General features: G+C 32.1%; 2 protein-coding genes across 13 annotated transcripts; one reads left to right on the top strand and one right to left on the bottom strand.

The window, feature by feature from the left end:
• Positions 1-3,793: 3,793 nt before the first annotated feature.
• On the top strand, positions 3,794-8,672 carry LOC112289843 (uncharacterized). Of its 2 annotated transcripts, none has more exons than XM_024535493.3 (8): positions 3,794-5,000; positions 5,363-5,481; positions 5,864-5,929; positions 6,129-6,326; positions 6,525-6,643; positions 6,944-7,049; positions 7,401-7,767; positions 7,899-8,672. In XM_024535493.3, exons 1-8 carry the CDS (start codon positions 4,466-4,468, stop codon positions 8,204-8,206), a joined length of 1,818 nt encoding a protein of 605 aa, XP_024391261.1. In that variant the 5' UTR covers positions 3,794-4,465; the 3' UTR covers positions 8,207-8,672. The 2 variants fall into 2 exon arrangements, with proteins under 2 accessions (XP_024391261.1, XP_024391263.1); XM_024535495.3 differs by having other exon boundaries at positions 3,979-5,000; positions 5,272-5,481.
• A 9,658-nt stretch (positions 8,673-18,330) lies between these two features.
• On the bottom strand, positions 18,331-26,578 carry LOC112289421 (uncharacterized). Of its 11 annotated transcripts, XM_090254528.1 has the most exons (15): positions 25,999-26,578; positions 25,623-25,729; positions 25,253-25,460; positions 24,729-24,953; positions 24,245-24,497; positions 23,840-24,026; positions 23,357-23,632; positions 22,439-22,945; positions 21,655-22,212; positions 21,375-21,442; positions 20,361-20,545; positions 20,062-20,231; positions 19,751-19,921; positions 19,407-19,490; positions 18,841-18,972 (listed from the first exon to the last, which is right to left on the bottom strand). In XM_090254528.1, the coding sequence occupies exons 1-14, from the start codon at positions 26,063-26,065 to the stop codon at positions 19,419-19,421; spliced, it is 3,054 nt and encodes a 1,017-aa protein (XP_090110654.1). In that variant the 5' UTR covers positions 26,066-26,578; the 3' UTR covers positions 18,841-18,972; positions 19,407-19,418. The 11 variants fall into 11 exon arrangements, with proteins under 11 accessions (XP_024390382.1, XP_024390383.1, XP_073393644.1 ...); XM_024534614.3 differs by lacking the exon at positions 19,407-19,490 and having other exon boundaries at positions 18,331-18,972; positions 25,999-26,571; XM_024534615.3 differs by lacking the exon at positions 19,407-19,490 and having other exon boundaries at positions 18,331-18,972; positions 25,242-25,729; positions 25,999-26,041.
• Positions 26,579-26,927: the final 349 nt, after the last annotated feature.

The raw sequence follows: 26,927 nt of genomic DNA, 5'->3' as shown, positions 1-26,927 counted from the left end.
GGATAAAAAAAATGTATAATTTAGAGTTGTAATGAAAGAAATATAGTTTTTTGAAGTTAGGATGTAATTTTGGTACTTATCATTACTCTTTTAAGCATATAGAGAGTTATAAGGAAGCTTTGAGGAATCAAAAAATGAAGTTCAAAAGCTGACTTAAAGAATTACATTTTATGTAAAATAATTTATACATTCTAATCTAAAATAGAAGAAAAAGAATTGTTAGAAGTTAGTGTTGAAAATTGGGATTTATAAGTGAGTTGTTTTTAATGAAGGTTTTGATTTTTGACATAACTTGAATTTTTAGATGAATTTTTGGTTCAAAATTTTCATAAATATAGATGATTATGTTAAGAAGTTACATATGAAAAGTTCATGATATTTGAGCATATGATTTTTTAGATATGAAGAAATTAGTATCTAAGTACCTAAAAATTGACATGTTTAATACATACTAGAGGTTAGGCAATATCTAAATGAATTTATGGTTGAATTTTTGTAAAGAAGTATTCAAGATTATGAGTTAAGTTGTAATAAATTTTAAATCCTAATAGTTGGTTAGATTGAAAGTTATTGAGTGATACATATATGGAAGAAATCTCCATATAAATAGAAGTGATTTTAGGATATCTAGTCATATCGTAGGTATTCTAGTGCATTCTAAACTTATATATTTGATATAATTATCTTCTTGAAGATAAATTATAAATCATATTTGTATTTTATATTCTTGCAATTTGTTTGAGCAATTAGAGGTAGCAAAAAATCCAATGCTTTCTTAAGGCAATTCTCTTTACTACAACAACAATGCCAAAATAGATTAAAATATCTTGTTCATTGGTATAAATATGATATTAGTAAATAAAAATAGAAGCTATTAAAGAATCTTAGAAATGCAACAAAAAAAGTTGAGGCTTTTGATCAATGACATCCATCAAAATGAAAATAAAAAATAACAAATCTTTGCCTTAAAAGAAATAAGATCTAGAAAAGATATTATTCTACCTTCTACTTTTGTTTGTAATTTTTGTATATTTGTGATACTAAAGAGATGGAGAATAAATAACCAATAAATTCAACTCTAGAGCTATTACTTATCATCTTATTGAATAAGACATTGCAATTGTCACAACCTTCAAGACGACATAATTGAAATGAAGTTCCTCAAAAATAATATGTCCTTCTACAAATAGATTGCAAAATACAATATGTTTGATATTATGACCTTGGAAGAGACTCTCAATATTTAGTGATTTTATTAGAGGTAGGAACAATTTATAATTGTATTTCAAATGTTTTATTTGAAAGAAATTATGAAGGCCTAAATGATGATCAAATAACAAGGTAATCTTTTCACCTTGGTATGAGACACTATCAATGGCTGAGAGGACATGTCAACCATCTTTGAAGAGAAGAAAGTTTAGAGTATGTCGCAAATACAATTCATCACATCTTAGATTTTTTTCAATATATAATGACTGCTCCTTGTAGAATTTGTTCCTAGAAGGGGGAGATAATATCATGGACATACATATTTATACTAATATTTACCTATATGATTAAATAGAAATAAATAAAATTAGATTTATTTCATAATATTTTCTAGAAAAGCTACTTGGAAGCTTTATAGACATTGCTTTGACTTTACATGTGTTTTTATTTAATTGGTAGGTTAGAAACTTAGTCAAAAAGTTAATCATGTATTGGTAGTTTGCAGAATAAACTAACTATGTGGTGTACATATAGAATACTTACCTTGCAAGTTAAATACATGTCTTGTAAAGTCAACATATTTTAGAGGTCTTATAAGACATTGCTATGTAGCTCCTAGTTAAGAGTATATATGGAGACAAGAGTGAAGTCTCCTTCACTCTTGTCAATGCCTTTTTAGTCCTTTGTCTTGTTTCAAGCCTTTATAATCTTCTTTTCTTTGGCAATAGCCATTCAAATTTAATACTATATCAACTTTGAGTGATTTTCTAGTCTTTTTGAGTGACATAAGAATGTATTGACATTTTAGTTCTTTGAGGTTTATGTCCTTGACATATGATAATTATCATTAATTTTATGATAATTTTTATTAAATTTACATCTAAAAATGAATAAATAATTTAGATTTATTTATTTATTTATTTATTTATTTATTTATTTCATAATATTTAAAATAGGTGGAACAATTTAGTAAAATCCTTTGTCTATTTAATTTTCTCTTTATAAATAAATATATATATATATATATATATATATATATTAAATCAAAAATTGTATCAATAAAATTCTAATGTCATCATCTTTTGAAAATCTCTTTTGTACTTTTTTACACCTATTAGCACAATACATTTTTAATTTTAAGACTTTGTTTAGATAATTTTTTTAATCATATTAATCTTTTACATCCAATGTATAAAATAAGACAAAATTATTTAAAAAATATATAATTAATAAAATAATCTTAATTTTTTAATGCTTATCACTTATTTATTTAATAATTAAACATTTAAATCACAAAAGATATTAAATTATGTAATTTTTAAGAAGTTTTAAAATATAATTTGAAAAAAATCATTTAAAAATCAAGGTTCTTTAGTGCACGCTATGAAGATTTAATTAAAATTATTTGTAGTTGTTTTGATTGCCTTATCATCAAATAATGATGTAGTATTTTATATGAAATACTCGTTTACAATTATATATTATTGATAGAGAGTTTATAGTTATTTTGAAGTGTAAATATTCAATTCGTAATATATTATATTACATACTTTTTTATTAAATAGTATTACCTGCATTTTGAAATAGAATTCGAAACCTAATATTTCTATGCACTGATAGGAAATTTGTGCAAAGGGTGTATGTACATATGTCGAGTTCTTTGATGTGAAAAAATATGTTTAAGGGGAAATAGAGCATCAAAATAAAAGTTGTGTAAAGCATTTATGTTGATCTGTATTATGTGATATTTTTTATGATTTTCTTAGAGAAATCATTGCAGATGTAGTAGAAAGTCTGATGTTGCAATGTTACAAGAATTTACTCTAATTACATATCAGTGAGATTGAAACCAAATGTGTATACTAAAACTAACAATTATAACAAAATAATAATAACAATAGTAAAAGAGGTTTTTTCAAAAAAAAAAAGTTGGTGCAATATAAATTTATATATATATATATATATATATATATATATACTTATTTAGCTTATTTCAAGATTTATTTATTTATTTTAAGTTTAATATTTGTACAAATCTTATGTAATTTGGTGTCGTTGGTAACAGTGCAAAGAAGTTCAAAATTTGAGTATGTTTGAAAAAAGAAATATATATTTGTATAATTAAAGCAAATGAAACATGAACTATCTAATTGCATTATTATATTACAGACAGGGATGAGGAGTGTGAAGAGGAGAATCAAAAGTATGAGCATGATACGAAGTAGGTATGCTATTATACGCCATGGCATGGATGAATGAAGTAACAAATGGATGAAGAAGAGGCCATTTGTGCAGCTGATTCCGCGCGTAAAGTGCAGGCCCACCAAGCCTGGTGGACATGGCTTCCACACCTGATGATGACTAGGACTAGGATTAGGCCAGTATGAACGGATGCGTCCGGCAGTGTTTCATTACATATACAGTTTCAGTTATTCCAGCGTGGCAGGGCTCCGATGTGGCATACGCCGATAAAGTATGACGTGGCGGACGTGGCGTACGTGCCGGCAACATTCCACGCCAGCCCTAAGAGCCAGCGTCGCTACGTGCGACAGAGGCAATGCAACTCTTTTTTGCGACAAATTGCGCTTTAGGTTTCAGATCTGTCTGCAGTCGGGAGATCCTTCGTTCGCGACTGAGCCTTCCTTCCTTCCTTCGCAAGCACCGACCTGGCCCTTTCTGTTGTTCCCGATGGTCACTTCGTTCGATTTCTGGAGCTCCGAACCTACACTTGACACGGGCTTTCTGAATTTGGAGACGTTTAACCTTAGTTTGAGTTCTCTCGGTGACTGTTTTACATGTCATTGTCCCGAGAGTTCAACACTGGGCAGTCTTTTCCAGTTGTAGTCTGAGGATTTGGCTACTCTCAGAAGTTTACGGCTTACGAAGTGTAAGCCATGGATTCGAACCTGTTCGATAGCCGTGGAATTCAATTAATAACGTAGTGTCACGCATCGGGTTTCTGCATGTGTTGCTGTAGTCCGCGTTCGGTTTCACTTGTGATTCAAAGGATTTGGAATTTTGATCCTTTAGTTGCTTTGTCGAGCCTGAGGTTATGATTGAGCTGAATTCATATTTCTGTAAAGGTTTTGTTGCAGTGGTCGGTCTTACAGTGTAATGATTTGGTTAGAAGGGGAGATAGAACCTAAAAAGTTGATTTTTCTTTGAAAAAAATACACCATCGACATCAAGGTATGCAGGCTAAAATCACACTCAGTCGTTATTGGTGAAGTGTTGAGCGGTCGAAAGAGTTGTGGACATGGAGTACAAACAAGAGTTGGCGGAGGCTTCACCTCGATGGATATATTCACATTGGAGGCAAAATATACGTGCCATGCAAGTTCGTTTGAAGAGTCGGTTTCGTATCGCCATGACCTCTCGTAGATTGAGACAAAAATCAAGAAGTTCAGGATTTCCCTCAGTTGCAGGGAACACTAAGTTACGAGCTACAGCTACTGGTTTCGTAGTGGCCCGCGTTTTCCAAGACAACGTAATTTTTGCGAGGATGGCTCGCAACTTGGCTGTTCAAGAATGGCAAAAACGTGTCGGATGGGTATCAACTCTTCGGCCAACTGCAATGGTTCCAACCGCAGTTTCCTCAAGGTTTTGGTCGCTGCTGGGATATCCTGCTGCACGGGGTGCCCTATTGGCTAATGAGTCACAACAGCAGTCTCCTTCACAGGCAGAGGCCCTTGCCTTATCACCCACTTCGGGGTCAGCATATAGGTCTGGAACTCAGGATTTAGCGGGTGCTAAGGAAGGGGCGAAGAATGCGAAGGGCGCTTATTATGAAGGTACTTAGTAATATTATTTAACGTGATACTAATCAAAATTATTTTGTGAACAATATCTGCGATTCTTGAGACGCTAAATCACTCAACTCTCTATGTACTTTTAATTTAACGGCAGTGTCTTGTTCATCATAGATATGGTGAAATCGATTGCCTGGTCTTTCTCTTGGAATATTTCTAGTTCTCCCGGTCCTTCTCTGTCTTGCTTGATTTGTATTTTAGGGTCGCGATCGACTCTGCATATTTCTAATTTAGTGTTCTGTGAGCTTGTCAGATGTCAGATATTGCAAGTTTGGACCATATCATTGAGTTTTCATGGTGGGAGAGGCAGTTTCATGATGAATGCTGCCGTTGGTATGTTGCAGAATTAGCTATTGCTCACGCGAGTGAGGAGTCACTTTGGACTCAACTTGCACAAGCGGTGATGTTACCGGCTGTGGGAGGGGTTTGCCATGTGTGGATGCATGGCTTGAATATCACGGAGGTATATATCAGTCTATAGTGTATCTAAAGATACGACGCATCGTTTTCTTTCATTCTTAAGTCTAAGGCTGAAAATTTTAGCTGGAACCTTCTGGTTATTTAGGAGTTTAAACCAAACAGATAAAAAGAAAATTTTAGCCTCTCGAATGAGAAAACAGTTTTATCTACATGCCAATCTACAGCTTATCTGGGTGTACTTCATAGCCATTGCAGTATCGATTCCGTTTGTGCGCTTTGATGAAGATTTAAGATATTGTTAACCTCTTTCCTGTACGGATTGTGACTTTTCCTCCTCACAGATTATTATGACTGAGTTTGTGCTTTTATTTATATTTAGAAAGTTATTTTGATATTAAACTGATGCAAACTTAATCTGTTTGCAGGTGTACGGAGCTGAGAAGTTGCATAAAGTCATCAACAATAGACCTGGGGGGCAGTCGCTCATTACGGTATGGCTTCGAACGACGTAGCGAACTGTGTAACGAGCTATTAGTAGAAAATTGTTGCCACTTGCTGCTTTGTTATTGTATATTAATGTATTATTGTTACTCTTACGATGTTGGGCAAGTTCCACTTTGGTTATTTTATACCTTGACGTTTCTACATTTTGTGAGCTTCATCTCACGTGATAGTGTTAGTTCTCATCAGGTTTGCAATCATGTGGCTTCCATGGACGATCCTCTTGTGATGGCCGCACTTCTCCCACCCAGATTGTTTCTGCAGCCGAAGAGCTTACGATGGACACTTTGTGCCACTGACCGTTGCTTCACGAATGCTGCTTTTTCAGCCTTCTTTCACAGTGTCAAAGTGTTACCGCTAAAACGTGGAGCTGGTCTGCAACAAGAGGTGCTAATTGTCTGTGCTGCGTGTTAAGAAGTAATGTTAATTGTGAAATCTATGGTTGTCTTAGTATAATGTGAAACACTAGCAAGTGTGTACTATTATAACTTCATACTAAATGAACAATGTGATACTTACTGTGTATTGATGAACTTCTCTCTCTTTCTCCTTATTATTAGCTGATAGGTATTATTCTGAATGCAGGGTATAGATATTGCATTGTCTAAGCTGAAGCGTGGTGATTGGGTTCATATTTTTCCTGAAGGCAGCCGTTCTAGGGATGGTGGAAAAACCATTGGGACGGTAAGGCGTGGCATTGGCAGGTAATGTAGTTGTTGCTTATAGCTGATCTTACACATGCAGTGTTTGGTGTCAAGTCTCCACTTTTGTATTTTGCTGAATTTTTATTCACCGAGCATCTAAACAAGTCTTAGAAGTAACCATGTTCTGGATGCAAAGGATATGTTTCTCTTTTGATTAGAGATTCATATTTTCAAACGGAAGAAACCAGTTGAACTTTTACTGAAGATTCTACTTGAAACTGATAGTTACTTAATTTTCTACTCTGCCTGTAGGGTCACGGAGTTCCTATGTGTTGATTTGCTTTCGGTTGTATATTGCAGGCTTGTCACAGATGTTGAGAGGACTCCACTCGTAGTGCCCTTTGTGCACGTAGGCATGCAAGATCTGATGCCTATTGGTAGCAAGTTTCCTGCTGTAAAGAAGAAGGTTGAGATTAGTTTAGATTGGTTATTTGTTATTATTGCAATACTCGTCTCGCAGAGTTTTCTCTCACCATCATTTTGTTCAATTGTTGTATCAGCGTTCATAAATTACTTCGTATCATGAATATTAAACATGCTCACATCTACTGGTGCAAGGTTCATACTTGGAATCCTTGTTCTTGTCATGTTAATTCATAACATAGTATCTTGTGAACATTGCTTTGTAGATTGTCATGTTTTGAAAGTTCTGTTTATAATTGGAAGAAAGTTCAGCTAAGCTGAAAACAACTGACATGTATTTCGTTTTTGTTAGTAGAGTAACACATACTAGTAACTAATGCTACTGAATGCACAGGTATCTGTCTTGATCGGGGATCCCATTGATTTGGATGACCTTGTTAAAGAGAGCTCTATGAAGTTTGGCTCGAAGGGAGAACTGTATGACGCAATTGCATTTCGTGTTGGACAACGCTTGAAAGTGATGAAAGAGGAATTAGACCAGTTAGTTGCCGTTCGAGAGATTCAGTTGGGTGGTGAGGAAGCAGAGAAGCTTCATTCCTTAGAGCGAGCCCAAGAGCTTCTTCAGTATGTTGACTGGGAATCCCAAGGGGTTCTGCCTCAAAGTGATTCTAGTGTTAGGGAGCACATCTTGGATGTCAGCTCTACACGCAACACTACCTCAGATGCACAGATTTCTGAAGCACGAAAACAGTCATCTACAGGTATAACTTGATTTTGCAGTCAATGTGCCAAGCTTCAATTCATGTTGTAGTTTGAATGACTTGCTTTATATGTGGTTCAGTGGTATTTTCATTTTCTTACGTTGATATTCATTCGTGTCTTTGGTTGGCAGAGGAACAAACGAATATGAGCGTAGAGTTGATTACTTCAGAGCAGAAAATTTCTGAGGCTGAGATGGAGGAATTTTTTGAACTGGATGACTGGGATCCTATATCTAAGCCATCTATTCTGTCAAGGGTCCGAGGATTTGTGGATACTCCCTCGTTTTTGGGCTTAGGATTTGCTGCTCGTGGCCTTCTCAGTGACACAACTGAGCACACAAGATCGGAGTTGCGTGGTTGGAAGTACTGGAGACGATTCTCAACGAAGCCCTTGACTCGTGTGGATCGGGCTGAGAGGTTCAGTGATTTTTGTCACTAAACATACTCTGGGAGGACATGTTTGTTCTTTGTAAGGTACTTTGATGTCTCAGCGGTTGGTTGGAATGCTGCGTTTGCAAGGATATCCACTTTATCAGCTTGAGCATGGAGTTACCGTTTAGGCTTTCCGCTGAAAGTACTCGCTTTTCGGTTGTTACGGTGCAAGGAGTCGAGCCGTATCGAAGAATACTTTGAGATCAGATTAGTAAGGTTCTTGAACAGGACTCGTTACCTTCAAACACTTAGTGAGCGTGCGGAAAGGGTCCACGCGACTCATTTGGATACATATCCTAAATCATTGTCTGGGGCTGCAATTGAGTATGAGATGTAATCACCTGTAGAGTCAAAAACTCCATGACTAAATCATGGAGATCTGTGTTGTGTCACCAATTGTCTGCTACAAGTAAAGAAGTGTAAATTATTACTATCAATAGGAAATTATGGATCACACTGTTGCATGTTGCAAAGCAAGTTTCTGGAACGCTTTAACCTAAGCAGGACGATGCAAATGTTCGGGATTACTTTAACCTGGAACAGTGATATTAAAGTTCCATTTCATGCATGCAGTAATTTTCCGCTAAGACAATTCGAGGATTACAAAATCACAGGTTGCATTCAATATTTAACGTTAAAATTGATCTAAAATCTTATACTGATTTGAGCTAAGTTAATCATTTTCTGGGCCACTAACTCATGAACTGCTCTGTTGCCGAAATCCTTTCCCAAGCCCAAGCCCCTCATGAAGATATATTATCCAACAAAGAAATACATACCATATGGTAATTCTTCTATTGTTTTCATCTCTTATCCAATCTATAAAACCCTTGTAAATTAATATAGTTATTTTGAAGACACAATTTGAAGTTTAATATACTTCTCAAGTCTCTTTTTTTTTTTTTTTTTTTTTTTTTATACCATTATTCAATATAAAATAAAAACCATCCTCAAACATGCATTGAATAACAACACTCATAATATATGCAAGTTTAACTATTGTGTCTACCATTATATACATAAATAATCTAATTATTGCTTTATAAAAAATACCTTCTACCTTTTTTTTTTTTTTTTTTTTTTTTTCTTTTTTTTTAACTTCAGGAAATTCTTCTTCCAAAAGCTTCACCAAGTGTAAGTTTGTTCAAGTACAATTTTAATGGATTTACATTCTTTTCTGTTGAAGTGTTTTAATACCTCTCTAATATGGTTTCATTAAATTATTGTGATGGTGTATTTAGGTTTTTAAAAAACTAATTAATTATTATTCTTCAATCAAATTCAACCTCAACACAACAGTGCTATTTTTTTAGGTCTTAGAACTTGATATTCTATATCAAAAAACTCTTCTTTATGTAGATTGATAAAAATGAAGAGTGTATTACAAATTCATCATTACTTTTAATTGGATATATTTTTGAATATTAAAAAGCATTTATTTAAAAGTAATATTGTGCTCCATAAACAAAATATTATAATTTTTTATGAACTCCTTGTCCAACCACATGGACTAATATGCCTGGATACTTCATAATATCCTAAATACACATTGTTTTTAAAATAAACTCTATTATATTTTTTCTTCATATGATTTTATATATTTTTTTATATATAATAAATCTAAAAATTCTCATATAAAAAATACAAGATTTTTTTCTACTTTGAGCTTCTTTGAGTGTTATTAATGTAATAATTCTTATAGAGAACTTATTTCATGTATATACTCCATTCATTATCACTTTTATCTAAACAAAAATGACTAAGCTATTGTACATGAAGCATGTACCTTGTCTTCTTTCTAATAGTTAATTTAATTTCATTCAATTTCTTTTAAAATTCTATTTTGTAATAGAATATATGGTATTGATATTTTTCTTGTAATTTTTTAATTTTTAAATAAAATATCAAAATTCTTAGACTTGTATATACTTTAATTTTTTCCTTAATACTTAGTTTTTTTTATTCAAAATTATTTAGCACAAATATCTTTAGTTTCTTTAATCTTTTGAAATTCATTTTTAGTTTCAAGAATGTACATCCAAACCTTTTGTAAGAAATTGTTAATGAAGGTTAGAAATATTTAAACATCTCTATTGATACAATTCTTATAGGTCTTTAAATACCAAAAATAGATAATCTCTTATAACCTAATAAGACACATTGCTCTACATTGACCAATTTAAAATAAATCACTTTGATTTTTGACTTTAATATGTCTTATACAATTAATATAATAGGGTATAGATAAGATAATTATATAGATAATTAGAACCATAGAAGTTTCTAGAATTGAGGTTAGGTTAGTGTACTAAATAGGATCCATTGTGGAACATTCTAGGAAAGATTTAGGGCGATTTTTTAGGTGGGGCCCACCATAGAACCTTCTAGAAAAGGCTTAAGGTGGTTATTTAGATGAGACCTACCACAGAACCTTCTAAAAAAGAATTTAAGATAGTTGTCTAGGTGGGGCTTATCATTTAGGAACATTCTAGAAGGTCCAAGGTAGTAAGATAAGGTATAAATAGGACTCGCAAGGGCCTTTTGGAGCATTAGATCAGATATGGTTTCATACCTTTTCTCTTAGTAAAGTTTGGTTTTGCGTCTTTTTGTTCAAATCTATTCTGTTCTATTTGTATTTGCTTACTTGCCTTTCATGTCTTATTCTGTTCAGTTCTATTCAATTTTATTCTAGTCTCTTTTGTCTTATTTTGTAATAAGGCCTTATGTTGTTGTGGATTAAAAAGATCTTAGATTTTTGAGATAGTCTAGTTCTGTTTCATTGGTATGAGAATGAGTGTTAGACTGTTTACTTTTGGTAGTGTGTCAATAATCATCATTTAGTCCAAGGTCAATTGTTGTGGTTATACTGGGTATTATATTGAGACTACCACGAGCTACAATTAAAAAAAAAAATCAATCAAGAGGTAGGAAGGCATTATAATAGTGGAGTTTAGCAAAGAAATTACAGTATGAGAGATATGGTAGAGTAATCCCAAATGGAGGCTCAAATACAACACCTGTTAGACGAGATAGCTACTTTGCAAAGACAAATAGAAGCCTCAAGGACAAGAGAGTTGACATTTGTTTAGTTAAAATTGAGTAAACCTAGTACATACTTTGGAACTTGAAGACAAGAAGATATATGTCAATAGCTCTATAACATGCAACAATACCTCCAACTATTTGGGACAAATACCACTGAAGGAATCATATATGTAGCCAACTATTTGAAAGATGTGGCAACTATTTGGTGGAGGCATTGACTTCAAAGTTATATAGCTCAAGGTGGATTTTGTGACTGAGAGGAGTTTGAGATTGAGTTTAGAAATCAATTTTGGTCCATCAATGCAGAGAAAATAGCATGCGATCAATTGGAAAATCTTACACAAGTTAGATCGGTGTAAGATTATGTTTCCTGATTCAAGTCCTTATATCTCCAAATTGAAAATATTTTAGAGGCAGAGATGATGGATTGATTCCTACAAGGTTTGAAACCTAGAATCTAGTGAAAGGTGGAGCTAAAGGATATACAAACATTCAAAGAGGTAATTCGGATTGCGGAAAGGATTGATACTATAGCTTTTTGAAATTGTGGAGTATGACTTATAGCACAAAGTCCTATGCCGCTATCTAATATTATAGCACAACAATCAACACAAATGGAAATTGATGCCCTACAAGGATCACTGACACTACAAAGACGACAAATGTTGGTACAAAAAGGATTGTATTTCTATTATCGGGAGCCAAGCCACTAGATCAAAGATTATCCAAAATGTCAAAGTGTAAGTACTAGGAAGACAAGGCAAGTTCACAGTCTCAAAACTTACCAAGTTGATAATGAGTTTGAGCAAGAAAATGGGACTCGCTCGAGGCTAGTATTAGGTGTAGTTAATGTCTCTTAGAAACAAATGGCATAGCCTTGAACAACTATAAAAAGAGTCAACTAGTGCACCTAATGGGACTATTAAGAGGACAACCATATTGAGTGCTTGTAGATTGTGGATTTACAGAAAATTGTATTTCAACTGAAATTGTCAATCGACTTGGAATTAAAACAAAGAAAATCAAAGGAGGGAGTATATACCTTATAGATGACTATGAGAATATATTGAATGAAAGATGTGAAGAAGAAATCTTGAGATTGGCAAATACCTATTGCAAGAGAGGATGTGAAAAAGATGACATTTTGTATACACTATGGATATTTTGAATAGCTAATTTTATCCTTTGGCCTCATCAATACTCTAGCTTCTTTCATGGATCACATGAATAGATTATTTCGAGACCTTTTAGACAAGTATGTAGTCATCTTCATCAATGATATCCTTGTATATAATAAAATCCCTGAAGAGCATTGGCAACATCTACAAGAAGTACTATGCTGGCTATGTGATAATTGCTTCTATTGCAAGCAATCAAAATATGAACTTTGGAAGTGAGAAGTCACCTTTTTGAGGCATGCGGTGTCTTTTGAAGGCGTGTGTATGGAGCAAGATAAGGTGAAAGCAATGAAAGATTGGCCAACCTCCAAGGATGCTTCTAAAGTTTATTCATTTTTAGGCCTTACTGGATATTATGGCCATTTTATTTAGCAATTTATTTATATTTTATTAACAAGATTATTAGAAAAAGGTGCCCCATTTGAATGGAAATTGGAGTAGCAAAATGCCTTTGATAAGTTGAAGGAGGCACTCATTACTGCTCCAATATTGCAACCTTATGATCATACTTTTACTTGTACGCTTGACATTGATGCTTCTAACTTTGCAATTGGATCAGTCCTTCAACAAGACTTTGATAGGAGGCTTCAACATATAGTGTATGAATCTCGCAAGCTCAAAAGAGTAGAGCGCAATTACTCTATACTTGATCGAGAACAATTTGTGATTGTACATGCCACAAAGATGTGGTGATACTATCTATTTGAAAAGCTAGTGGTTGTTTGGACTGACCATCAATCCTTGCTACATGATTTTCATTTGAAAAATATAAAATTACAGTATCATTGTTGGGAAGAACAGTTAGAGTTTTTTGATATCTAGCTTGAGTATAAGCAATGGTGACAACATACTATGCCAGATAGTTTATCATGGAGACCAAACTTAAAAGACTAATTAAGAGACAAGGCATAAGTCACTACCATTAGTATTATCATTTCAAATTTTATCAAAGAAGTAGAATAGAAAGAAGCTACACAAAAAGATATTTATTTTAAGATGGTTAACAATCGATTGAATGTGGATGATATACAATATCAGAATTATATTCTTAATGATGGCTTGCTATATTTCGAAAAGAAATTTTATGTACTTGAAAATGCAAAACTCTAGATGCTCATACTTCAGGAAGAACATGACATCTCAATATCTAGATATTTGGGATAAGAGAAGATCTTCCAACATGCCGTAGATAGATCTTACGGATTTCAATGACATGATTTTGGACAAATTTGGGTCGTGATATTTGAGCCTTTGTATACTCCTACAAATCATGTCAACATAAGAAAGCATACAATGCAACGTCTTTTAGATTATTTTAGCTAATTTTGCTATCTACGGCATGTTAGAAGGATGTGACTATGGATCTCATTACGTGTTTGCTACAGATGTCTCATGATCATAACATGGTTACTGTCTTTGTAGATTAACTCTCAAAACAACTTCACTTAGCTACGAAGTGCTCGGATATTCATGCCCTAATGCTTGCACAAGTCTTCTTTGATAACGTCATTTATTATTATAGATTATCTCGTGTCATTGTTTTAAATTGAGATCCATGCTTCACGGGAAGTTTTTGGTAAGCTTTATTCAAGTTACCAGGTATACGACTTGTCATGTCTATAGCCTTCCATCATCAAACAAATGGGCAAAGAGAGTGTGAAAATTGGACCTTAGAGGATATATTGCAGGCATTTATAGAGGTTCATCATAATAATTGGGATGAATACTTGACAACCTTGGAATTTACTTATAATGATAGTATTCAAGCAAATATCAATCATTCACCATTTTTCTTAAATAGCAATCAATATCCAATTATGCTAGCAACTTTTCATTGTTTTATCGACACTAGTAACCTGATAATAGAGGAATTTATACAATGGCTTACAATGGCCTTACAGGAGGCATGGCATCACCTATTTACTGTACAAAATTAATAAAAGGAGTATGTGAATAACCATCGACAACACAAGACCTTTCGAGAGAGTGATCATGTGTTACTCTCCAATGCCAATTTGCTACTTGATACATTAATCCAAATTCGTAAACTAACACTTTGGTGGCTTAGACCTTTCTGCATTTGTATAGTGATTTTTGATGTTGCATACTCCCTCGAGCTTCTGCCACATATTTGGGTCCTTCAAGTCTTCTATGTTTTGCAACTGAAGGAATTTCATACCAAGTCAAAATACTTTTCTGATTAACATCAACCACCACCACAACTAATTGTAGTTGATGACTGATAAGAATATGAAGTGGACTGCATTTTGGAGCATCACTATGTCATAGTATTGGACGTCCACAACTTCTGTACAAAATTCTTTGGAAAGGTTATCCCATTCACGATGCAACATGGGAACCTGCACAAAACTTCACCCATTGCCAAGAGACAATTCAGAGATACCATTGAGAGCAAAACAAGGACGTTCTACATTAGTGGAGGGAGATTAACTATTATAAGGTATAGATAAGATAATTATATAAATAATTAGAACCATGAAATTTTTTAGAATTGAGGTTAGATTAGTGGACTAAATAGAAGCGACCGTGGAACATTCTAGAGAAGATTTAGGACAATTATTTAGATAGGATCCACCATCAAACCTTCTAGAAAAGTCTTTAGGTGGCTATCTAGGTGGGACCTACCATCAAACCTTGTAAACAAGGCTTAAGGTGGTTATCTAGGTGGGACCTATCACAAAACCTTCTAGAAAAGAGTTTAAGGTAGTTGTCTAAGTAGGACGTATTACTTAGGAACATTCTAGAATATCCAAAGTGGTAGGATAAGGTATAAATAAAACAGGCCAAGACCTTTTCGAGCATCTGGTTAAGTATGGCTTCAGATCTTTTTTCTTAGTAAAGTTTGGTTTTGCGTCTTTTTTTTTAGATCTATTCTATTATGTTTCTGTTTGCTCAGTTTGTCTTTCATGTCTTATTCTATTTAGTTCCATTTAGTTTTTTTCTAGTCTGTTTTGTCCTATTTTGTAATAAGGCCTTATGTTGTTGTGGATTAGAAGGATTTTGAATTTTTGAGATAATTTAATCCTGTTTCAATTAAAATGCATAGAATTCAAACTTGTTTTACTAAGTTCAAAGCCACTCATTATAGATTATAATTTTTACAATTTTTTTTCATTCAAACAACTAAAAAAATAATTTCATATCTTAAAATTATCTTAATTTAATTTAAATATAGAAAATATAGCAAATTTTATTCTATTTATCTTTTTATAAGTGGTTAAAGACAAGTTATTAATTCTTAGACTTGGAGAAATTATATCTCCATTAAAAAAATTTTAAAAAAAAATTATTTAAATAAACCATAATTTATATATATATATATATATATATATATATATATATATTCTTTCTAAATAGGAGATTGAATTAATCCAAAATACATAAAGAACATTTTTAAATGTAATCTATCTAATTTCACCTCTTACAATAATATTTATTTTAACCAATTATATATTAATATCTTTAACTTTGCCATTATCATTCACATATATATTTATTCTTAAGATATTCTTATAAATATCAAAATAAAGGTGTCAAAAAATTAGTGATGCTTAAATCAAAAATTGATTTAGAAATAAAAATGATTAAATCTTTTTACTTCGTGTAGAAACACAATTATGCCTTTTAAACTCATATCTCATTTTGATGACATTATCTCTTTCTAAACTTTAATTCTAAATCAAACTTGAGTAGTGTATTGAAAATTAATAAATAAAACAAATATTATGTTGTATTGTGGTATAATTAGAATTCATTTATATATATATATATATATATATAGAAATAATAGAGCCAAATCCTTACTTTAAAATTCTTTTTCTTTATGCTTTATGTTTTTTCATTTTATATTTTAATCTTACTATAGATGCTGGAAAAAATATTCTAAATTTTTGTAAGTTCTTTGCAAGGCAGAATATGAAAAAATGAAAAATTATCCAATTGGTATTAAAAATCCAACATGGTACTAAAAATCTTTTTCACATGTCAATTTAACCTTTATTTGTAAATTTATTTTTTTGGTGATGGATCCTCTACTTGATCATAAATCTTCCTAAAAAGTAATGTTATCAACAAAAACTTCATCTTCTTCTTTTAATGGTAGAAGTAGTTTCTAAAAAACTTCTCAATTAGTCTAAAACATTTTCATTGATTAGGTACCATGTTGAATTAGATAATATACACACATTTAAGTTAAATAAATTTTAAAAAAAATAGAAAAGAAATTATAAGTTTATCATGTAAAAAATATTAGATATAACTTAATTATTTATAATTATATCTAATCTTAGATAGAATTCATTAATATAACTATTATAGATAGAATTTTTTATATATAATTCTTTCAATTACTAGATAGTTTTAATTTAATATTTTCTAATCTCAAATTTTAATATATATATATATATATATATATATATATATATATATACTACAAAAATTTTAGTTTCCACTTGAATTATTTTTATTTACTCTTTGCTATTCTCTAACCATAATTAATTAAATTTAATAAAATTACTAGATGGTAATTAAGCTAATATTTACTACTTATCTATATTTATTTCAACAAAATTTTTTGTATTAATATCTTTGAATATTTGTACAAGAAATGGATCAAAGTAAAATATTTTTATATTAATTTTATAATTAAAAGATTTGAAAGAATTAAATTATAAAAGAAGAAATTATTGAAATAAAGAAATTGTATAAATATTTTCCAATTATTTTTTATTTATTGTCCTATTTAGATGTTATTATATTATTAGTTTATAAAATGTAAAAGACACCGAAAACTAATTTAAAAATATTCAATGACTTCATGTTTGGAAGTGGTTGATCTTAGCTGCATTAAAACTTTTAGTATTTGACTTGTGAAGAAGTCTTTAAATATTTCTAAATTTGATAAGAAAATTACAAAATAAATAAAATCATAAATAAAATAAATAGTCCTAAATTTATATAATTTACTTTAACAGTAGGTTTTTTAATTAAAAATTAAAAATGAAAAAATGATTTTTTTAGACAATTATGCTATAAAATTTTTAATTTAATTTGTAATTAAACAGAAATAATATAATAAAAAATATTCAAATAACATTTAAATCTTGTACATAATAAACTGTATTAATCAAAATACAACTACAACCAATTTAGTTGAAACCATGCATAAATCTGTGTTTATTAGTTTAAATTTGAATATTTCTTGTATCCATATTTTGAAAAACATTAGTAATATTCGCACTTACAAAAGAAGATGTGCCAAAAGTTAATATAAATACAACTAATTTAAAAAACTGAAATTTGAATGTTTTTAGCATAAAACAAAATTTGAATGCGATGTTTTGGAAAATCAAAACGTGAATGCATATACCGTTTACATCCAATACCAATTTAGGTTCTAATTATCCTCTTGCAACAAGTATTGGTAGAAACAATAGATGTCAGATTTTCCTCAGGTTTGGATAAGTTGCAAGAAAATTATCTTTCTTTCAAGGTATTCATTAAGATTTATTTTTTTTGAAGTGGTATTTGCACAAGCAAGAAATATAAATAATTTCTAGAAGAACTAACTGAAATATTATTATGTATGAAAATATTTATTTTTTAAGAACTTCATAAAAAATTACAGAAAAAAAAAAATAAAAAAACAACAACAAACAAACAAACAAACAAAACAAAACAAAACAAAAACTCCAGGGCTTAGATCTTGAATTTCATAAATTGTACAGTACTTTGTAATTTTTTTTTGTTATTCTTATATTTATTAAAAAGAAGATAGATATTCTTAGAACTTCGAAAGTTCAATTATTTGAGAAAAATAACACATACAAATAATTAATTTTTAAAATAAAACGGGATTGTTACTTTTTTAAAAAACAAATTGATTAAAGTTCTAACAATGGAAAACGATTTTCAGCAAGCAATTGTATCACAGCAAATATTTAAATGATTACTTTGTAAAAGAATTATTACTAGTCAATTCTATAACTATATGAAATTGTTTTACTCAGAAATGACATATGTTCTATTGTGTGACAGTAGTATAGTTTACAAATTATTTTGAGAAATAATCAACAGTAAAAATTTAAACTTCTGGACCAAGTTTTACCTATCAAAATGAAAAATAAGTTTCAAATGCCATACTTTACATTTGAAGATTTCATTTCATGGGTAAAGTTAATTTTAAGTAGACACCAAGTCGTTTATTTTTCAGTTTTATTTGTCGTTTAATTTATTCTCATCTTTGACTCTACATCTGTACAGTTTGTCATTTAACATGGGCTTTTTAAGAACTTGGGACGTTGTTTACTCCTTAATATCCCTTAATACGATCAATACGATAAGCTCCATGACCTGATAAATAGCACTCTTCTTCTTTAAATTTGATTAATGGTGATTTGGATTGATAATCATTATTTTGTGGGTATGGCGTGAAGCAGGTTTGTTGTTCTTCCATTGATTTTGCAAATGGTACTTCAATTTTGTTCTGAGAGCAATGATTTAATGTTTTTTCATCTAAGCATTTCATTTCCTGTAGAAGAGAAAGCATTCTAAGATATATATAAATTTGAATTTCATTACACCATTTTATCCTTTAACAATTTCTCTTCTGTTAAAACTAGATTAATTTGTTCTACAGAACTTGGAAAAGAAAAATTTCTATAACTATCAATAATATTTTGTAATTATTTTAAATGAAAAAGATAGTTTTTAACAAGAATGAATTTAATAATTTAATTTTATCTTACTTGAAATCAATGTTACAAATGTGCATTAATTTGACCGAATAGTTTTAATTAAACTAAAAGCTGTGAATACTTTTTAGATTAAAAATAGTTCATGTTAAAATATATAGTGCAGTTTTACTCTTGAATAAAGTCATCAGTTTTTATTGTAATTCGCTATCTAATCCAAATGTAATAAGTTACATTATGTTTGAAATATTGAATTAAAAGTAATCTTTACATATGAATTGTATTAACCAAGCTTGAGTACTAGAGAGAATTGTATAAAGACATCATAAGAAATACATTTGATTATTATGTGATCCTGATTTTTTGTAGGAAACTCATTAAAAATTGTTGTATGATTAGAAAGGATTGAAATTCCTTGCAACTTTTTATTTTTTAAAATTGTAATTGTATCCAATATAGTGAACCAAATATCACTATGCACTTCATCTCAACAGCATATTTGCTAATACACTAATTTTTTCATGTTTTCAAATCTTATTGGTTCAAAGTAAAATAAGTAAAGTAGAGTATTCAATCACAAGGGTATAAGTTGTAGCAATTGAAGCTAATACATACCTCAGAGGGTTCTTTAGCTTGATTTCCAACTTTCAAGTGTGTAAACTCAACCAATGAACTCTCACCCATGGAATTGATTTTTTGGCTATGGCATGGATAAGTTGTATTGCAAGGAAGTTTTGATTCCATCATTTGTGCTTTATTGTATTTCTTATATCTTTTTATCATTTTCTGCCGATTCCAAATTTGTTTCAGTGGATTCTTTTTAGTTTAAGTTCATAAGCGTATTAAACAATGATAATAATGAACACCCATGGTAACAAAATCCACAATAATTTTAGAGTTAGCTTAGTTCAGTTTGGATGACTTACTTTCAAGTTAAAATTTACAAAATCAAATTTGCATTTTCTTGGATTAATTTTACATTCTATGTCTTTTACAAAACCTTGTAGATGGTTATTTTTTCGACTTTTTCTTTTGTAAAAGCAATTAATGTCATCACTAGCTTTCTTTAGTTTCATAGATTTCAATTTTTTTGTCTCTGTTTTCACCAGAATTATTTTTTGAACATCAGATTCAATGAATGAATAATATCCAAAAATACATATATTATAGATATAATAATAATAAAAAAAATTCATTGAAAAACCATCAAAATAATTTATTATACCATTGCTGAGGGACTTGTAATTTTCATGGGCTTGTTGTAGTGCTAATTCTAATTGTTGAATTCTGTGTATCATTTCATTGTCCTTGTTGAATTTATTCACTACTCCCAAAGATGAAATATGGTCATTCTCACTTTCACAGACAAGCAACTTCATTCGGGCTCTTAAGCTTGTAATGTTATCCAATCTAAGAAATGGTGATTATGTGGTGAAAATTCTCTAATGATTTAGTCTTTTTAAGTTTTAAATTCAATTTTAAAAAAATGTTCTCATTGATAATATCTTCATAAACCAACTTATTTTGCATTATGTGTACATTTTAATGTAAATATGTAATGTAAATATTACAATTAAATACCTCAAGAAATTAAAATATTTTATATAATAATGATTTAATGATGATTTCATTAATCATTTTATTTTTATGGCTTTTTTTAAAACTTTCTCTTTGTATACGCCCTATTTAAGTACTTAAATTTTATATTTACTTTAAATAGATTGTAATTTTAGTTTAAAAGATTAAATGTTATTTTAAAAATTCAATCTAAGTTTTACGTGCTGTTCCCACAATTTAGATAATCTGGAAATAAAGGTTGGTAAATCAGATAAAATTTTATAAAATAAAATTCAAAACTATCAAATAATGGATCATATCAAGTATTATTTTAAATATTTCTTTTGGATTAGCACTTAAGAGAGTTTAAACAAGCAATATAGAGCTTTAAATATAAATATGCTTTAAAAAAATTCTAAAAAAATTCATTTTGAGTCTTATTGTTGAGACTATCTGTATTATTCAAACAAAAGCGTGTAATAAATTTTTAGGTTGCTTAATCGGCAGATTTTTTGTTTTTGTTCTTTTCAGTTAAATTGAAAGAACATAAAATAAGATAAACATTATGAAAAACTTCAACATGTACTTATTTATTGTTTTGTTTTTGTTTATTTTTTTATTTGTTTATTTATTTATTTATTTATTTATTTTAAAAGTTGGACTTTCTTTTTTTATGTTTTACCTTGCATCGTAAGCAGCAGGTGTATGATTTAGGTCATTGTGATGCTCCAGTGGATTGCTTGTCACCATCTATTACATCAACACGCACACATAGTTCACAACTATCCATACGAGAGGAGAAATAAAAAGGGCAATTCATATGAGAAAGTTGGTGTGTGTGTGAGTGTGTATATATATGTGGGAACGAAATGTTGTTCAACAACAGCAACATTTACAACATGGCATTATTCTACAGATAGATAGATAAAGAGAGGGAGAAGTGGGGCTATGGTATGGGATACCTGCAGAGGAGAAGTAGTAGTAGAACAAGAGGTTGGGGGACGAGGGGACGAGGACAACGAGGACGAAGAGGACGAGGAGGAGGAGGGCGGGGCAAACGCAGCAGCAGCAGCAGCAGCAGCAGCAGCAATGGAGGAGGACCCACACAACTCCTCCTCGTCTTGTAATTGTTGTTGTTGCAGTAATTGATATTCCAGAGGAGTAGTGCAATCCTCTTGCTCCCCTTCCACTTCCTGTTCCTTCATTCCATGCACAATGCCTTCATCTCCTCCTCCTCCTCCGGTGAGGAATGCAAGAGGAGGAGGAGGAGGAGGAGGAGGAAGACGAGGAAGAGGAGGAAGAGGGGCTGATTCATCCTGCTGATCCTGCTGCTGCTGGATCAGTTTCTGTTTGTAAGCATTGCTCTCATCAAGTTTTGCTTTCTCCAGCGCTTTCATTTCAGCTTTTAATTCATTGATTTTTTTCTCAGTAAATTCTGCGTGAGTTTGAAATTTTTCATTTAAATTTCTCAATTTTGGATCTTTAATGCCTATTGCGTTTTCTAACTCACTTTTTGTGTCCTGTTTGAATGTCACCGATAACTTAAGTTTAGGATTAAAAAAAACATTACAAGAAAAACTTATGTGCTCTTTTTATTATCTTAATTAATGATCTTGCTTTTGTAGTGTATATGTGTTGAATATGTAAAGATTTTGACATCAATTTGTGAAGGAATTATAAAAACAAAAGAGATTCCATGCACATACTATAACTTAAATAAAAATATATATATAATTCATGGCTTACCTTTGAAAGTATTGTTTGACTATCCTTTTTACTCTTCTTTAACTTATCAATTTTTTGTAATAATTCTTTGTTTTTGTTTTGTACTCCATTCATGTTTTTCATAATCCAACTGCATGAATTTTCACTTTGTTCTTTAAATAATTGAAGTTCTTTATTTACAACATGTTTGACCTCTTGAAATTGTTTGATCAGAACCAATAAACTTTGTGCATATTTCCTTGCTTGTTCATTTATTTTAGCAAATGCACGCTTTGATGTATTGTTCACAGTTTCCAACTGAAGCTGTACTTTGTCGTTATGTACTTTTAGCTTAACAAGGTTTGCAGTTAAAATATTATTCTCTCTTTCTTGTTCTTCTAATTTATTTTTTAATAGGGCAATATCAATTTTTGCTCCATTCAAAGTAAAATCAAGCTTTGATTGAATTGAAGAGATAGATTCTTGGGAAAGTGTCAACTCATGTAGTGCATCTTTTAAAGATATGTTAAGATCATCAATGATTCTATCCTGTTATTGAATCACAGTTTATTGCAGCAATTTTTTAAAATGAGATTTAAAAAAACAAAAATGATTACTGTAAACAAATACACTTAAGTATATTTTTTGGAGTTATAGATGAGATCACCTTACAATACAATCTTAACATTCAAAAACCAATACTAAATTCACCTTGCAAATTGGATTAAAGTTTTAAATTTTTTAACATAATCTACAATTAAATGAGAAAATTTAATGAAGATTTAGAGAAATATGACTATAAAGTAATTCTTTAGACTTTTTTTTTTTTTTTTTTTTTTTTTTTTTGTTTTATTTTGATGTTATGTATTACACAAAGATTGACGTGTATTCATACATGTTGACGAAGTAACATTAGATTGTGAAAGGCATTGAAAATCATGAAAAGGGTTAGAGCTCCACCTTCTCTTTTTGTGTACACTTATTTGATTCTTGAAGCAACTCAATGTCTCTTTCGAAAGCATTAATAGTTTTTTGCATGTTATTATTTTCCTGACGTAAATTCACTTTTTCAGCTTCAAGTTTGGTTTTTGAGGATGTCGCATTGCTGAAGTCCTGTATTAGTTCTTCCTTCATTTTTTGGATTTCGTTGTCTTTTGATGTAGTATCTAATTTATATTTATTATGCATGAACTGTAATTCCTTCATTGCCTCTCGCTTGTAGAGTTTATAATCTTCCTGCCACATCAACCCATTCAATATCAGTACTAAAATATAGGCATCCATCAGTGTGTTCTTCCATCAATATACACAAGTGTGGGTGTGAGTGTACATACAAGGAGCGAGAGAGAGAAAACACACCCCAAGAATTGTACTTCAAAACTACACATACCTACACAAAATCAGTCCATGGAAGCTCCACTTCCTACAGCTTGCTTTTATGACCTTAAGTTTTAGGAGAGCATTCTCAGATGCGGATTTCTCCTCCAGGATCCTAGCCATCCTTTGCTTCAGCTTCTCCAACTCCACTGTCGAATCCCCCCACAAACTTGCTGCTGCCCAGATTTTGATGTTCTTTCCGGAAGCAAATACCCACAGTTGCCAATCCACTTTCACCATTGTCTTCACATACCTGCTTAGAACAGAGAATTCAGTATTGTTTCCTTCTTTTTGGTTCATTTGAGTGGTTGCATGTATGTGCAAGAGGCTGCGACAAAAATCGAATGCGCCCACGTGTTCACACACACAAACACAAGCAAGCAAGAAAATTCTCTGGTGGAAGTGTAAGTCACTATGCTTAGGAGGCTGTGAAAAACAATTTGGTGTCTCACATTTTCGAGGAGGGCGTACCCGCCTTGATGACCCAGGGAGAAGAGAAGGGCGTGGGACGATGCATCCCAAACGAGGATGGTGCAATCGGCGGACCCGCTCCAGACATGGGGGCCCATCTGCACTAGGCTGCACACGGGTCCTGCGTGGCCGGACAGAGTGCGCCTGAGGGACACATCCAGGACGCTCCACACTTTGATCAGATTGTCCTCGCTACCACTCCACACCGTGCTCTTCCCCACTTGACACAGCACCAATATGGCAAGCTTATGCCCTACAAGTGTGCGCACATGTTCAACCTTGCAATTCTATACACCTAGATGCGAATATCCCACGTAATAGAACAATGCGATGTGCGAATTGGCGCTAGTAGTTTGCATTGTGAAGAAAAAAATGAGATGATGATATTAACCATTACAAACGTTAATCGTGTTTTAAATAATCATTGATAATTAGATACCAAGAACAACACCACCTACAGAAAACACAATCGAAACTAGCCCACCTACTCCTTTTTTGACATCCCCAAGGATGTCGTGATGAGATTTGTGGTCAAGGAGTGAGCATTGCGCAACTTCAGGTTCATTGGAACTGCTCCACATTTGCATTTCCGTGTCATCCAATTCCTTTCGAACCATACAAAGCCATCTAATTGACGTATGGTGATGCCCATAAGCCATCAGGACCTCTCCTGATAAACTCCACTTTCTAATTTGGAAGTCTACTCCTCCTGCGATAACATTCAAAATATATCGTACACAACATCAATGTGAAGGTAATTGACTCACTCCTAACAATATACCACAGCAATGGTCACAATGACTGCACTAAGTTAAGATGCACCAATCTCAACAACCACCTGATTTGAATGGAGATTTTTTGTTCTGATTATAGAAATATGATAACCGAAATCATGCAAACTTAAACATGTGTCTAATGATGGGACCACATCGATGCATAACCTTAAATAACTTTTTTTTTCAATGGAACACAGAACTCGTGTGTTGAAACACAGTACATAGAAATCACCAGACCACACGGAATGGGTCATCGCCACAATGCAGGATACCCCTCCTGGGTGACCCTTCCAACGAGTTCCAATGCTCTTATTTTCTACGCTCATGATAGCAATATTGCCATCGGAGAATCCCAGCCACACATCTCGCCGATCATTTGTCCCTCGAAGCACATTGATCGGAACCCCAACTCCGTCATGGAATTTAATGTTGGTTGCATCCTGTGAACACAAACAAGAAAACAAAATGAAAAAAAGGCAAGATCGGGCATCACGCTCTCTTGCAACATGGACTTCCTCATCCCACGTCCACACCTTCTGCACACACAGGGAAACTCAGTAAATGTGGGCACAAGAAGGACACGGAGGTATGAATCCACCAACCCCCGTGCTCCACACGTAGAGGACGCCTTTGTGGTCGCTTGTGAAGAGGTTCTTCCCGGTGTACGTGGCGCATCTCACTCTCTGCTGCACCGTCGCCACACACGCCACTAAAGGAAACATACAGACACATACACACTCCAAGTCAGTGAATGGAATAGAATGGACTGCATCAACCCTGTTTGTCTGTCTGTCTGTCTGTTTGTCTCTCTCCCTCTCGTTCCCTCTCTCTTTCTAGCACACCCGAAGACACAGACAGAGAAAAACAGATCGTCATATGGCAGCTTCCCATAGCAAACGCACCCAGATTGAGAAAATATCTGAAACGGACATAAAACTGACATTATGTGAAGCTGCAATGAAATGAAATGGCGCCAACCTTCCAAGTTGCGAACGTCAATTGCTGCTGCAGGCGGTGGTCTCATGGGCTTCACAATCATGGCCATTGCTCCAACCCTCTCAACTCCCAATACACAAAACAAAAATATTCAAAAACAAAAACAAAACGACACGGAGTAAATGAAGAAGAAGAATGTGATACTGTTAGTTAGGCCTGCATCAGCATGGCCATGGCCACAGAGTAGAGCAGAGTAGAGCAGAGGAGAGAAGAGAAGAGAAGAGCAGAGCAGAGCAGGGGGGGAAAGGGCTACAATGCTGACTGCAGTATCCCTCCCTCCAAAGCAAAGGGAGGAACTGGAGGTTTCTCCTTCATCCCTTCTTACTACTCATTTGCGTGTGTGAGCATTACCAACAACCAACCCCTTCGTTCATCCAACAATGAAGGGTCCTTAACACTCCACTAATACTTTACTTAAAAACTCATAGCACTTATAAAGATGTGCCCATTCAACATTGATCTCCAAATTAGGTGTTGGATGAACTTTTGAAATCAAAGTTCATCCAAACAAAAAAATTAGTTTGCTCTTTTTTTATTTAGTGGCTCATAATCTTAAGAGTAATGAGAGTAGCCTAAAGAGATTTAGCCTAAGAATTAAATGTCTTCAAATAATACAAATTGAATTAATAAATCAATTAATGCACTAAGCTAAAGTTGATGCCACTATCACTATTCAAATTGTAAACATTTAGGATGTATAGAACCATATTTACCATGCAATAGGTTTACTGAAGGAATTTGATCCAAATTTAATCCCACACATAATAATCTTTTAAGTAATATTAAATTTTAATTTAAGAATATGATCTTTGTTTTCATGTTTAAATAGATATTTTCATAAAATTTATATTTATTAATATAATTAATTATTATTAAAAAATATATAATATATATGTAGGAAAATATTAAAT

The sequence above is a fragment of the Physcomitrium patens genome, chromosome 12 (genome assembly GCF_059467195.1).
Source record: "Physcomitrium patens ecotype Gransden chromosome 12, ASM5946719v1, whole genome shotgun sequence".
Taxonomy (NCBI): Eukaryota; Viridiplantae; Streptophyta; class Bryopsida; order Funariales; family Funariaceae; genus Physcomitrium; species Physcomitrium patens.
The sequence above is the reverse complement of the archived record's forward strand: the minus strand, read 5'-3'. Positions and strand labels throughout refer to the sequence as shown.